Source organism: Chiloscyllium plagiosum, chromosome 19 (assembly GCF_004010195.1).
Source record: "Chiloscyllium plagiosum isolate BGI_BamShark_2017 chromosome 19, ASM401019v2, whole genome shotgun sequence".
In the NCBI taxonomy this organism is placed as follows: Eukaryota; Metazoa; Chordata; class Chondrichthyes; order Orectolobiformes; family Hemiscylliidae; genus Chiloscyllium; species Chiloscyllium plagiosum.
In genome coordinates, this window is record NC_057728.1 from 8360467 (window position 1) to 8375927 (window position 15461).

Below are 15461 nucleotides of genomic sequence, written 5' to 3' on the forward strand. Positions count from 1 at the left end.
AGGAAGATCTCTCCTTACTCATCTTGAATTTTAAGCCCTGACTTTCAAACATCCTCCATTTGCTGTGTCAAATCTATATCTGTCTGACAGTCTCCCCTCTTATGGACTCAGATCTGCGCTGCCTGTTCACTGAATTTCTGTCTGTGGCCAACATTGCTGCCCTCGGTGCTGAGTTAATGGAAAGTACAGGTGAAGCTTTATTGATTGATTTGAAAATCAGTGTCATTGTGGAGAAATGAGGATGGTCGTTTTGCTGCACATCGTGCAATTGCCCTTTGCTGTGGATCAGACCAGACTCTTTCAAAATATTTAAAGGAGTAGCCTAGACCCTAACTTACTCTTATTTTAAAGGCAGATGTAAAGTGCTGTGTTCCCGATGTAATGTGACCAATCACAATACCTGGCGTTTAGCAAAACACAAGTTATTCAAATACCATAGTTAAAATACACCAAAAGAAAGAATGACAGCATTATCGTAAAGCTTATCAGAATACCACAGTAACTATGACAAGTTAACTTTTGCAATGTAGTAACATCCCATTAAACCGCACCTTGGCAAAAAGGCAACTTCAGAAAATAGACTTTCTCACACACAACGCCCACATTTGGAAGAGAAACTCCAGCTTCTAGCTGTAACCAAAAGAGAGGAAAAAGTAACTTCTACTTCTTCAAGACTCCAGCAGGTTCTGCTGAATCTAAAAATATAAAAAAAAAACTAGAAATTCTGGTCTGAGAGAGCTGGCCACACCCATCCAGGCTGCTTCTATTGTTCCAACTATTAAAAAAAAACTCCCAAGAATTTACAAGCAGTTCACACTGGTGGCACTGATTAGTCAGCACCTCTGCCTTGAACTTGTCTTCAAAAAAAAACTAGAACAAATTAACCTCTTAAAGCCACAGCATCGTAACACACTTACAAAAGCAAATACTTAAAATCTGAAATATAAACTGCAAGTGCTCAGCAGGTCAGACATTGTCGTTGGAGAGAGAAATGCAGAACCACAGGTGGGGTATCTTGAAGTAGAGTTGGTGGGAAGTTTAACAATGTAGGCATTGGTGAAAAGTCAGGTGAAAGGAAGGGGGTTTGACTAGGGTGGCTGTGAACCAGTAGATTGTGCCCAGATGCAGTGACGAAAATGAGGATGGCACAAAGCAAAAGGAGATGCTCATAGGTCAAAGAATGAAAGTGAGAAGCTGAAACCAGGGAAAATATAAACGGTTGAGGCAGAAAATAAATTTGCAAATTGATGCTTCTGCCCTGGTGCCGCTTTTTTTTTACCCCTCCTTCAGTTCGAAATATTTTTATGAAAATGAAATGGATCAATGCCACTGGCAGCTCATTTTAACTTGTAGCTCCTGTCTCTCTCCAGCTCATCCGTACTGGATTAGGTCGATCAACGACACCATGCAAGATATCGGGAGTGACTTCACCTGGCATTGTGAAGCAGGAGGCAAACCGCAGCCCACTTACAAATGGCTCCGTAATGGAGAGGTCATCCATGGGGTATGAAGCTGTGCTTGCATTCTCGCTGGGGTTGTCTAAGTTTGCTGCTGTTGTGTACCCACTTTTACACTCAGGAGAAAGAAGGGGAATGCATGGTCTGGGCCCATGCACAGTCTGTGTGCCCTGCTTGCTTTTGAATAGGAATGGCAAGTTCATGCTTATTGATCTCTGCTTCCATTCTAGAGAAGTCCTTCCTCGTGCAGTCTGTAAGTATACGCCAAGCACACAGTCAACGATTTGGGTTTTTCTGCAAGTATCAATGTTTACCTCTCCCTTTCTCCAGGTCCCGGTCTGAAAGTGATAAACTCTTTGTAGTGCGTTGCTGGGAATATACAAAAGTTCCACGGAGTTTTGATCTAAATGCGACCGAGTTCCCTTTTTCAGATCTGCTCATTTCAACTGTGTGCAGGCCCGGTTTCGAGTGAATCGAGGGGACCTGCGGATTTCTCGACTGACTTTGCAAGATTCCGGAATGTACCAATGTGTGACAGAGAACAAGTATGGATCCCTGTACTCCAACGCTGAGCTGAAAGTTCTGGGTTGGTATTCAGAGTACAATGTTGCCCCGAGTTCGGTGAAAATTCTTCATCTCGCATGGTTCTGCCAAACCTCTATGATTCATGGAAGGAGATCAGGGCTTTGGAGAGGGTGCAGAGACATTAAAGCAGAGCAGTAGTCAGATAGGATGAAAGACCTCTGTTATGCTGAAGTCTTCAAAGATGTTATGGTTTCGGGCAAGATTTAATAGTGGAGTTCAAAATGATGACATGTTTACAAAGAATAAATAGAGAGAAACTATGTCCACTGGCGGGGGGAATGGTAACCAAAAGAACATATTTAAAGTAACTACAAAAGGTATTGGGAGTGATGAAAGGGCCTGTTCTGAGCTGTTATGTTTCCATGTAAAGCTACCAAGGGACATGGAGCTAAGGTGAGTAAAATGAGCTGCAAATGGAGCCTTTTTATGGGATAAGCAGATTAAGGAGGATTGAATGACATATGGTTCCTGCTGTTCAGTTGATAAAGCAGGGTTGTGTTCCCCAGTTAGATTTCCTCACCCATACATCCTAATAAAGCAAAATCAAATGGATTTGGAGGAAGGGAAAAGTGACACTTTGCAGAGAGTAAGCTTTCCTTAAACTCCTGGCTTTCTGATCCTGTCCTGTGGTTTCCTTCAGCTTCAGGCCCAGACTTCAGGTTGAACCCAGTGAAGAAGAAACTGCTGGGGGCCAGGGGAGGCAAGGTGTTGATGGATTGCAAACCCAAGGCCGCTCCCAAGGCAACCTTCATGTGGAGTAAAGGCACCGAGCTCATCAAGAATAATTCCAGGTCAGTGAAATGAATCCACGCATGAGTGTGATGGATGGTATGTCATGGGATGGTTTGGCTTGCCAAGGCAGACATGGTGACCTAGAAAATTCTCCCAGTGTAAATTGGAAACTCCGTACTCTCTAGGAATCCTTTAGATTATACTGTGCTTTATAAGAAACACTGTGGCTACTAAAATACTGACGAGTTAGCCATTAAACCCTTCAGACACAATGAAAATGTTCATGCTACTCATTCAAATTTCAATAGTTTGAACTCAAATGATTTTCATTTACACATATATAAATAACGGGTTTAGGGTGAGAGGGGAAAGATGTAAAAGAGACCTAAGGGGCAACTTTTTTACGCAGAGGGTGGTACGTGTATGGAATGAGTTGCCAGAGGATGTGGTGGAGGCTGGTACAATTTGCGAGGCATTTGGATGGGTATATGAATAGGAAGGGTTTGGAGGGATGTGGGCTGGGTGGTGGCAGGTGGGATTAGATTGGGTCTGTTTCCATGCTGTACATCTCTATGACTCTCTGACTCCCATTAGTTTACACTGAGTTAGTGGGTGGATGGTGACTAAATGAATGAGAAGGTGGGTGAGTTGGGTAGTTGGTTGTTTTAGTGAGGTAGCCAGATGGTCAGTGGTTAGCAATTGGGAGAGTCATTGTTAAGCTGGGTTACCCAGCTGTTTGACCATACATATGTGTAGGTAAATATTCAGGCAAGACCCACATATCTGACCCCAAGTCTTCAGCCTAAGGTCAGGGTCCTGGGCAGTGGGAATCAGAAGTTTAAACTTCCTGGGTACTTCCCACGTATATCTAGAATCAGGAATGTCTTGGGGTTCTGTGGCTTTGGAGACTGGAAGTTTTGGGCCAGTATTTTTAACCTGTAATTTCACGGAGCTGGATAGCTTGCAATGTCCACAATTCAGCATTTTGTTTTCAATCATTCACTGAAGTGCGTGTCAGGGCCAGGAATTATTACCCATTACTAGTTGCCTCAGAAAACATGCTGCTTTTTGAACCTCTGCGGTTCCTGTCATTTACCCCCAGGAGGCAACCTGGAGGTAGTGGCATTCCTGCAGAGATGTTGCTCTTGTCATTTTAGATATTGGAGTTCATGGGTTTGGAAGGTCCTGCCGAAGGAGCCATAGTGACCTACTGCAGTGCATCCTGTGGTTGCTGTGAAGGTAGTGGGCAAGCTACCTGATGGATGGTTTAGATTGCATCAGGTTTTATGAGTCCATTTGGGGCAGCACTTCAGCCAGTGGTTGTTTTGAGGGAGAGCTGCCAAGTGCTGAAGTGGTGCAATGTATGAAAAGATAGGAAGCTCAAAGCTTGTCGAGGGCTGTGGAGCAGAAAGGACAGGATCACATGAGCCGCTCATTATATTCCCAGCTGATATCCAATTCGGTTTCTTCAGAAATGTTGAGCAGCAAGTGGAATTTTTGAAACGCGTCTGTCCACCATTACTGTCAGAACTTCGATACCAAAAGCAACCAATTCAACTCCTGGCAGGAGTTCTCGCCTTTGCACCATGCAATATTCGGTTCACTTTTAGTGAGAGAAGATCTCAGCCTGTTGAAGACTAGAATCCATTGAGCAAAGTGGGGAGGTGCACATGGAATGAGAGGTGAAGGAGGTTGAATTCTGTTGAACTGTGCTCGTTTTTTTTGTTGTTTATCTTTCAGAAGCTGGGCACAGGTAGATTAATGTTGGGTAATATACGTAGCTCATTTCAGTCAGTCTGAAGAATCAAATATGAAGAGGATGGCAGGAGAGTGAAAACAGCTCACTGAAAGGAACCTTTCCGGGTGAGAATTGGCAGAAGTCATAGAACACCAGATTTAGTTTCTATAAAATGTCAGAAACTCTGGATAAATTCATCAGGCCGGGCAGCATCTGTGGAGAGAAAGACACAGCCAATGTTTCAGGTGGATCACCTGTCTTCAGGTCCAAAAGGTGTCGGTCACTCAGAGCCATGGAACAGGCCGGGAGGTTCCGGGAAAGAGCACTGGAAAGAGGGCTGAAATAGCGTGGAATCTGGAAGTGACTGAGACACAACATTGCAAGACAAAAGGAGATGAGAAAGCAAGTTTGTCAACAAAATATGGGCCCAGAAGAGGTTACAGAGTCATAGCAGAGAGGGAGGATCTGAACAAAATAAGAAGGCTTCCATAGCCCAGGACTATTGGAGAGAAGAACACCAAGAAGGCTTCTGGAGTGTGAAACCTCCATGGACTATGTATTGCGTTCTCAAGTGCAGCGTTTAAATGTTGCTCTATTTATCATCTTCCATGTTTGTTCTTGAATGCTTTGTCTGTAAGATCGGAGAACAGCTTTTAGCTATCACCTGTGCGGCACCAGGTCTTATTGAAGATTGCTGACAGCTGTTGGGAAAGATGATAATTTTCCCTGTTATGATAGTGCTGCAGTTCTATACAATGCTAACCCAGCCTATTGGTTGGAAATTCCTGCATTGTTTCATTCATATACTGGGAAATAATGTTACTTTTCACAAAATAATGTGTCCAGTTTTGTGGGAATATGAATATTGATTGACCTTTGGCCAGCCCCACTGAATCATTGCAATTATTTCTTGCTGCAGTGCTGACTTATCCTCAACCATATGGAACACTCTCATTTACCGTGACATCTTTCAGTTATCGTATACCCTCCACGCCACTGTGGCTTTAACATGGATGTTCCTGTCGGTGACAGGCTTGTGATTGTTGCTGATTTGGTGACATCACCTTTAAACGCATAACAGGTTATCGACCCATTTAGTGAAGAAAATCCTGGGCATCTTTGGTTCAAACTTCATAACTGCCTCCTCTCCGGACTCTCAATCCTTCCACATTCCTGGCCCCATTACAATAGCTGAGAATTTTCTGTTCCTTCCTTGAACAGAAGCTCAAATAGCCTCCAGCTTCCACCATTGTCATTTGCACAACTGAATTTATTCTCTCATTGAGCAATTTCCCCTTTACCTTGTCTTACTTCATGATAATAAAAACATGGGCAGAAGCCTTATTTATGCCTTTCTGCTGTGGTATGTTCATTGTTGTTCTTGTAGTTAGGCCCCTTCACCAGCCTCTATCTCCATACATCAATGATTGTGTCAATGCCACTTCAATTGATGATGGAACCAGCAAGAGGGGAAAACCTATTTGATCTTGTCTTTACCCAGCTACCTGTTCCAGGAGCATTTGGCCACAGACAGTATCAGTAGGTGATCCCTTCCATCATGATGTGTGACACGATTATCACACTAAATGAGAGAGATTCAGAACAGATCTGGCACCTCAAAACAGGGCACTCAAGAGGAGCTGTGGGTGCCATCAGCGGAAGATTGGTATTCAACCACAATTTGTAACTTTAGGACTCAGCGTATCCCTCTCGCCATACCTAGTGTCGAGCTGGAAGATTAACCCGAGTTTGATGAAGAGCGCAGAAGGGCATGACAGAAGCCAGAGCCAAGCTAAAACTCGGGTGTCAACTGGCGAAGGCGTGTTAATGGAATACTTGCGTGCCAAAGCAGTGAAAGCAGCAAGTGATAGGGAGGGCGAGGTGATGGCAGAAAGAACTGATCAGGTCGAAACTCTGCAGTCTTCCCACATTCAGTCCACCATGCTGGTGGATTATTCGACAGCTGATTCAAGTGAGGACTAAACCGATATCCCCATTATTCCCTCAAAATATCAATGCAAAACTCAAACCTGCAGCATTTGTGGCAATCTTCAGCCGCAGATGCGGAGTAGATGATCCACCTTGTGCTCTTCTTGAGATCCCAGCCTCACAAATGCAAGTCGTCAAACAAATTGATTCACTCAGAGTATCGAGGCAGAGCTGAATACTGCAAAGTTGCTGACAATATTCTAGCAATTGTCCTGAATACTTGTATTCCAGTTCAACCACAATGCTGATGTCTGCCCAGCAATGACGACAATTGCTCGATTTGGGTTTTGCCAGTGTTACCCAATCTCTGACCACATTGCAACCTTGGTTCAAATGTAGACAAAATAGCTGACGAGGTGAGGTGGGAGTGACTGATCTCGACATCAAGACAGCAGTTACTCGAGGCATGACAGGGTGGCTGAGTGGTTAGCACTGCTGCCTCACAGCGCCAAGGACCCAGGTTTGATTCCAGCTTTGGGCGAGTGTCTGTGTGGAGTTTGCACATTCTCCCTCTGTCTGCGTGGGTTTCCTCTGGAAGCTCCCGTTTCCTCCCACAGTCCAAAGATGTGCAGGTCAGGCCATGCTAAATTGCCTGTAGCATCCATGGATGTGAAGGCTAGGTGGATTAGTCAGGGGAAATGCAGGGTTACAGGGTTGGGGGATGCATCTGGGTGGGATGCCCATTAGAGAATGAGTGTGGACTTGATGGGCTGAATGGCCTGCTTCCATGCTGTAGGGATTCTATGAAATGTTGAAGGAAGAAACAAACATTGGAGTGTTACTCTGTCCAGCAAACAACTTCAAGGCACCTCTTACTCATGCAGGATTGTATTTAAATATGCTTAAGGCACTGAGAGGGTCTAATAACCGAACAGACCCCCATTTAACTTCAGTAGAAACGCCTCAGATGGTGGTCTTTACCCACTGTGCCATGGCTCCAGCTGCCTCAAGCTTTAGTGTGTGCCTCAGCATGTGTCCTTGGAGTGTGTCCATCTGTAACACTTGGTTGAGGTCAACTCCTTGCTCTGGAAGACCCGGTTTCGGGGCAGACCAGAGAGTGTCTTTCAGCGAGGTAATGGTCCTCCCAGCACAGTTGGTGTTTATCTCCTGGCGAACAGACCATAGAGCACAGAGTCCTGTGTCACAGAGCTGTTTGGGATGATCCTTGACTAAAACCAGTGCATATCTCTCTGGATTGCCTTTGCAAAGGCACATTCCAGAAGGAGATGTGTAACAGTCTCTATCCCCGCGCAATCCACTTCGAGTGTAAGGTGCATTCGTGCAGAGGGTCTGGGCATACATGATGGATCTCACAGGTAGTGCCCTTCTTACCACCAGCCAAGTGATGTTTGGTGCTTTTGGAAAGTTCTGGTGAGGAGGCATTCTGCCTAATTAGTTTGACAGTCTAATCAGGGAACCACGCAATAGAATCAAACCTCCTTTACTCACAGGGTCTCAAAGACGCTAGGTGCTGACCACTTCCTGATGGGCTGGTGGTCAAAGGTGTTTTTCTTTGCAAATGTCTCTGTCAAGGACAAGTGATACAGTATGGTCCAAATACTTGGAGCATTCTCCAGCAACGAGGCCAGATCCATCCTTCGTAACACCGGGGACAGGTAGAATCACAGTACATAGTGATAGTGCTGGGGATAAAATAAGCACTACCGCACTTAGGCGGTAGTGTGGGGGTTAAAAAAAGAAAAAAAAGAAAGGGGAAAAAAAAAAAAACAGGAGATTTGGCGACTTGGGTGTTTTCCCTTTTAAAAAAAAAAGGAAAAAAAAATAGAATCAAACCTCCTTTACTCACAGGGTCTCAAAGACGCTAGGTGCTGACCACTTCCTGATGGGCTGGTGGTCAAAGGTGTTTTTCTTTGCAAATGTCTCTGTCAAGGACAAGTGATACAGTATGGTCCAAATACTTGGAGCATTCTCCAGCAACGAGGCCAGATCCATCCTTCGTAACACCGGGGACAGGTAGAATCACAGTACATAGTGATAGTTAGCATTTGTGGACTGTGGGTCGACACACAGCTTGATGCAGCTGCACACAAAGGTGGCCATCAGGATGACGATGGCCTTGGGTACATTCTTCCCCTCCTTATCCATAGCTTTGTACATGGTGTCCATGTAGACACGGTCAAACTTAGGCCTTCAGATGAAGTGGAAGATGGCTCGGATGACTGAAATGGTGCAAGTTTGGGGAAGGAGCCAGACCTGTACCACGTACAATAACAGAGAGTGCCTCACAACTGATGACCAGGTTTACATGAACAATGGAGAGAGCACGGTGCTTCCAAAAGGCCAGTTTTTGTTTCACTTTGGTGATGCACTCCTCCCAATAACAGGAAAGAACTAAAAGGAATTGAACAGATGACTTGTTGTCACATATCTCAGGAGATACAGTGAGAAGTGTTCTGTTGCCACAACCCAGTCCCATTTTGAGGCACAAAAGAATAAACAGAAAGTACTTGGACTTTAGCTTCATTTGCCTTGGGTTCCAAACACAGCTCCAAGGTCTCTGCAAGGTCCCCACTCCAGGCTACCGCCTCCAGGATTCCCCACTTTGCCATTGCTGCAACTGATGCCTCACCGTCAATTCCAGGAAGAGTTTGAAAACTTTCTGTGAATAAGAGGGAGCCAACATGGATTCATGACCGGCCAGTCATGCCTACAAACTTCTTAGTACTTTTTGAAGAGATGACTGAAGTTGTGACAGGGGATTGTCTGTAGATGTTTTTTACATAGATCGTAGAATCATAGGATCCCTACAGTATGGAAACAGGCCATTCGGCCTAGGAAGTCCACACCGACCCTCCGAAGAGTAACCCATCCAGACCCATTCCCCCACCATGTTACTCTACATTTACCCCGAACTAATCCACTTAACCGACACATCCTTGAACACAATGGGCAATTTAGCATGGCCAATTCACCTAACCTGCACATCTTTGGACTGTGGGAGGAAATCAGAACACCTGGAGCAAACCCACACAGACACAGGGAGAATGTGCAAAGTGCACACAGACAGTTGCTCGAGGGTGAATTGAACCCGGGTTCCTAGCACTGTCAGTCACAGTGCTAACCACTGAGCCATTTGATAGAATTCCACACAAGCGACCAATAGAGTTGAGGGCAAATTACTGACATGGCTTGGAAATTGGTTGAGTGGCAGGCAACAGAAAATAGGGCTAATAGGCAGGCTATGACCAGAGGTGTCTCACAAGGACATTTGTTAGGGCCTCAATTATTCACATTATTTATTTGTAACCTGGGTAACGGCACAGAAAGTCACGTGTCCAGGTTTGCTAATGGCATAAAGTTAGATGGCATTGTAGACAGTGTAGAATGATAATGTAAAATTGCAAAGGGATGTTGATAGAGTAAGTGAATATGCAAAACAATGGCAAATGACATTCACTGTAAACAAATGTGCAGTCAGCCTTTGGAAAAGAATAAGTCAGGATGCTTTATTGATGGTGTGAAGTTAAATACAGTGGATGTCCAAAGAGACTGAGAGGTTCGGGTGCATTGATCTTCAAAATGTCACACATAGGTGCAGAAAATAATCAAGACAGCTAATGGAATGCTGGCCTTTATATCTCGATGACTGAAGTATAAAAGTGCAGAAGTTATCTGCAGTTACAGAAAACTTAGGGTGTAGGTTTGCTCGCTGAGCTGTAGGTTTGATATCCAGACATTTCATTACCTGGCTAGGTAACATTGTCAGTGGCGACCTCCAAGTGAAGCGAGGCTGTTGTCTCCTGCTTTCTATTTATATGTTTGTCCTGGATGGGGTTCCTGGGGTTTGTGGTGATGTCATTTCCTGTTTGTTTTCTGAGGGATTGATAGATGGTATCTAGATCTATGTGTTTGTTTATGGCGTTGTGGTTGGAGTGCCAGGCCTCTAGGAATTCTCTGGCATGTCTTTGCTTAGCCTGTCCCAGGATAGATGTGTTGTCCCAGTCGAAATGGTGTTTTTTTCCATCCGTGTATAGGGCTACGAGGGAGAGAGGGTCGTGTCTTTTTGTGGCTAGCTGGTGTTCGTGTATCCTGGTGGCTAACTTTCTTCCTGTTTGTCCTACGTAGTGTTTGTGGCAGTCCTTGCATGGAATTTTGTAGTTATAAACAACCTTTGTTAAACCCCATTTAGAGTACTGTGAGCAGATCTGGGCACCACACCTTAGGAAAGATAGATTGGGCAATGAATAGGAAGGGTTGAGGGGGATATGGGCCAAATGCTGGCAAATGGGACGAGATTCATTTAGAATATCTGGTCGGCATGGACAAGTTAGACCAAAGGGTCTGTTTCCGTGCTATGCATCTCTATGACTCTATTGGCATGACCTCTTTGAATGGTGGAACAGGATCAAGGGGCTGAATAGTCTGCTCCTGTTCCTATATTCATGTGTGAAAGGAGGAGCAGATAAAGACAGGAAAGGAAAAGAAGATTGGGAGGAGGCTTCAGTAGATTGTAAGCACTATGGTGGACCAGTTGGGTTTGTGTTATAAACTCTCTCTAATTTGTCTTGTGCTGCATTTATTGTAGGATGTCCATTTGGTTCAATGGCACTTTGGAGATTCGGGATCTGTCTAAGGCCGATGAGGGAGTCTATACCTGTTTTGCAGAGAACAACAGGGGAAAGGCTAACAGCAGTGGCACTTTAACAGTGACCGGTAAGGGAGCAAAGCTTTGCCACAGAGTTATTTTAAACTGCCATTTTTAACTGAAGACTTTGGATCTCTTATTTTCAATTAAAAAATGTTCCTGAATATCTTTCCCTGGAAACCTAATTCTTTTCACGTCTGCCAAGTAATATTGCATCATCCAGTTTATCCCCTCGAGCTAGCTTTTAATAAAAGGACTAGATTGGTACAAGCGTAGTTCATGAAAGGGTTTGGTAATCTGCTACTTTCTGATGCATAACTCCCAATGTAAAATTAAATTGGTTCAAAACTGGATTGAAGCTCCTGGAGATCATAAGCACAGTTCAGTGTAAAATTTGAAGTGAACCCAACAGAGTAAAGACCAACTTCTTAACTTAAAAAAACCCTGGCTTAAATTTACAGTCATGATCCCCCTGTCCTAGGCTTCCCGATGAGCAGAAAAGGTTTCCTTTTATTTACCCTGTCAATGCTTTTCAAGATTCTCCATGCCACAGTAAATTCATCCCTATCCCAGCTAATACAAACCTAGTTTATGTGATCTCTCCTCAGAGTTGCACTCATGGATTTCTGTGAACATTTTTGTCATTCTGTGTTCCTTCTGGTATACAAAGATCATTGTCCAACCTGACTGCCACATCTCAGTTATAGTCCAAGGAGGATTTTGTATAGCTGTAATGGTATTTCCATCCCCTTTATACACTTTTGAATACAAATAAAATCTACTAAACTAATTAGCTAATTGTACCAAAAAAACAAATTTAAGTTTATATTAGAATGTTGCTTCAGTGGGAGATCATGGACTCCAGCCCCTGTGATGCAAAGCCAGACATGCACCAGTGGGCACCATGTCATCCTCTTTCAAGGTCATCTGGGCACAAACATAATATTGAAGTGAGGCAGGTACTTGGGTCTAACAACCCCAAGCATAGCCCGCTGTTTGAACCCGTTATTTGCCCCACTAGTTATCCAGATTAGAATAGTGCTGGAAAAGCACAGCAGGTCAGGCAGCATCAGAGGAGCAGGAAAATCGATGTTCCAGGCAAAAGCCCTTCATCAGGAATGGCTTCGTCGGATTCCTGATGAAGGGCTTTTGCCTGAAACGTCGATTTTCCTGCTCCTCGGATGCTGCCTGAACTGCTGTGCTTTTCCAACACCACTCTAATCTAGACTCTGATCTCCAGCATCTGCAGTGCACACTTTCTGCGAGTGATCCAAACTAACGTTCCATTTTGGTTACTTCCAGAAATTAATTTGAACTTGAACTAGTTGGTTTATCCTCTGATATTTGCGATCTTACTCATCTCTCTGTTGAGACTCTTGTAATGCCTTATTTCAAGGCTTTCTTCATATCTCATTCCGCTGACATTATTAATTAGACTCTGGGCTCTTTTGATCAGCTTAAATAGCGCCCCCTGTGGTTTATTAATGCAAAGGCTCAAGGCAAGAACATTGCAATTTAGTTATGACCTCAGAAAAAGCTAATCATTTCACCAGATTGTCCATTAAATCCAGAAGAATCCAAATTTAGCGATCTCCGATCGAGTAACCTGTGCTGAAGAGCAAAGTAGATTCCTGATCCAGGTTAATGAAGACATTTTTGGAAAAACCTTACATGTTGAGCAATAAGGAAGTGAAAGAAGTCAGATGTATATTTAGATCAGTGCTCATAGCACTCGCACAATTTGTTTCTTCTGTTAGAAGTGGCAAACCTATTCTTCCTTGATAAATCATCTCCAGCTATCCCACTTCTCATCACATTATTCAGATAATTTTTTCTCAACACTTCTTCCTCTTCACTAACCCTCCTTTCATTTAGATTCTTCTGCCCTTTCTCCAAAACCACAGCTAATTGTCCCCTAATCCCATTTATACAAAATAGGGGGACTAGCTACACCACCTCCATGTGAGAGTTTAGCAACTTGATGTATTTCCTGACCTTTGCAACAATTATGAGAAACTGTGGACTGGACAAAAATCTGATATTAGCTCAATTGCCTGATGTGCACCTTCTAACGTGCGTGAAGTCCGTTTCATCCATCACCCCTGTTCCCTCTGATCTACATTGCCATCCAGTCCACCAAAACCTTGGTTTTAATATCCTCACCTCGGTATTGAACACTGTCTACCTTTCCATATCTCACTGATCTTCTCCAGCCACTCAACCCTTGGAGAACTCTGCATTCCTCAAATATGCACAATTCCCTTTGGTCCACATTGACAGTTGAGTCTGCAGTCAAGATTAGAGTGGTGCTGGAAAAGCACAGCAGGTCAGGCAGCATCCGAGGAGCAGGAAAAATCAACGTTTCAGGAATGATGAAGGGCTTTTGCCCGAAATGTCAATTTTTCCTGTTCCTTGGATGCAGCCTAACCTGTTGTGCTTTTCCAGCACCACTCTCATCGTGACTCTGATCGCCAGCATCTGCAGTACTCACTTCCACCCAGTTAAGTCTGCAGCCATTTGATCCTGAGCTGTGGAACTCTCTCCTTAATCTTCTCTTTCCTCTTCAATATTCTGCTTAGAATCTGTCTCTCTCATCAGGCTTTCTGTTGTGAACCCTCATATCGCTTTCCTTGGCTTATTATCAATTTGTCTTCAATTACATCTCTGTAAAGCGCTTTGACATGTCTCCTAGACACAAAATACATGCCATTTGTTGTTGATGTCATTTTGCCAGTACTAACTGAGTTTCTTTGGCTTTTACCATGTGATAATTTCAAAGTCACATCCTCCCTTGCTGATGCAGTGTAATGCTACACAAGCAAGCAACATAATCCAGACGTTGGTCAAGATCCTGTGAAATGGGAGTTAGTGTGGACGGAACAATTTTGTGTAACTGCATACTTTACAGGATAGGAACTTTACTTGGGAGCAACAAGAGAGCTTTTTCAGCGCAGCATTAGTTATTGGAGTAGATGATTAAAATTAATATTTTAAAAAGCCCATGAGGAGTAAGGAGTTTGTTTGAAAACCTTTACAAACTAGCTGCCAGCACCCACAGTGTCCCATCAGCTTTCATGTTTTGTCTCCCATTTGAACACAAAGTACACATGGCTTACAGTTCCACATTCTTCTTTGGCTCATGCTTTTTGGAAAGTTTTCAAGATGTTTAGATGTTGTAAATATGTTGGTTTTACATTTCTTCTTTTTGTCCTTACAGAACCCACCAGAATCACTCTTGAGCCATCGAACATTGATATTACTGTAGGGGAAAATGGCACGATGGAGTGCCATGCATCTCATGATCCCATCCTGGACCTGTCATTAGTCTGGTCAACAAATGGTTATACCATTGACTTTGAGAAAGAGAAAGACTACATGGAACGCAGGATAGAGGTAAGTGTCCAGAGGTAAAGGTCATTAAAATGTCCTTGTCACGTGCTGATCTAGGTTATTTTCATTGAACAACATTCTCATCACAGGTTATCACTGCAATCATCAATCAAATCAACTACCTTCCATTTAATGTCAGACCACAGAACACTAATGTTTGCATAATTACAATATGTACCCAGACTCAATGGCAATACCTAGACTGGTGTTAATTTCCTGAAGGAATCAGAAATTTAGCAGAGTTCTATTATCTCTTGGGTGTCGGTTTGATATCCAGACGTTTCATTACCTGGCTAGGTAACATCATCAGTGGCGACCTCCAAGTGAAGCGAAGCTGTTGTCTCCTGCTTTCTATTTATATGTTTGTCCTGGATGGGGTTCCTGGGGTTTGTGGTGATGTCATTTCCTGTTTGTTTTTTGAGGGATTGATAGATGGTATCTAGATCTATGTGTTTGTTTATGGCGTTGTGGTTGGAGTGCCAGGCCTCTAGGAATTCTCTGGCATGTCTTTGCTTAGCCTGTCCCAGGATAGATGTTTGTCCCAGTCGAAATGGTGTTTTTTTTCCCTCCGTGTGTAGGGCTACGAGGGAGAGAGGGTCGTGTCTTTTTGTGGCTAGCTGGTGTTCGTGTATCCTGGTGGCTAACTTTCTTCCTGTTTGTCCTACGTAGTGTTTGTGGCAGTCCTTGCATGGAATTTTGTAGATAACGTTGGTTTTATCCATGGGTTGTACTGGGTCTTTTAAGTTTGTTAGCTTTTGTTTGAGAGTGTTGGTGGGTTTGTGTGCTACTAGGATTCCCAGGGGTCTTAGTAGTCTGGCTGTCATTTCTGAAACTTCGTTGATGCATGGTAAGGTGGTTAGGGTTTCTGGCTGTGTTGGTCTGCTTGTCGTGGTTTGTTCTTGAGGAATCTGCGAACCACCTATACAACGTATTCAAGAAGAACGGATACTCAAAAAAATACAGT

At 43.8% G+C, this 15461-nt stretch overlaps 1 protein-coding gene across 1 annotated transcript in view; it reads left to right on the plus strand.

Annotated features, from left to right (window-relative positions):
- The window catches only part of cntn1b (contactin 1b), a 746084-nt gene that overhangs the window by 369462 nt on the left and 361161 nt on the right, over positions 1-15461 (plus strand). Inside the window, exons 12-16 of the mRNA XM_043709043.1 lie at positions 1371-1504; positions 1914-2043; positions 2683-2833; positions 11048-11175; positions 14325-14500. Coding sequence (XP_043564978.1) covers positions 1371-1504; positions 1914-2043; positions 2683-2833; positions 11048-11175; positions 14325-14500 — 719 coding nt within the window. The remainder of the gene's footprint in view (positions 1-1370; positions 1505-1913; positions 2044-2682; positions 2834-11047; positions 11176-14324; positions 14501-15461) is intronic.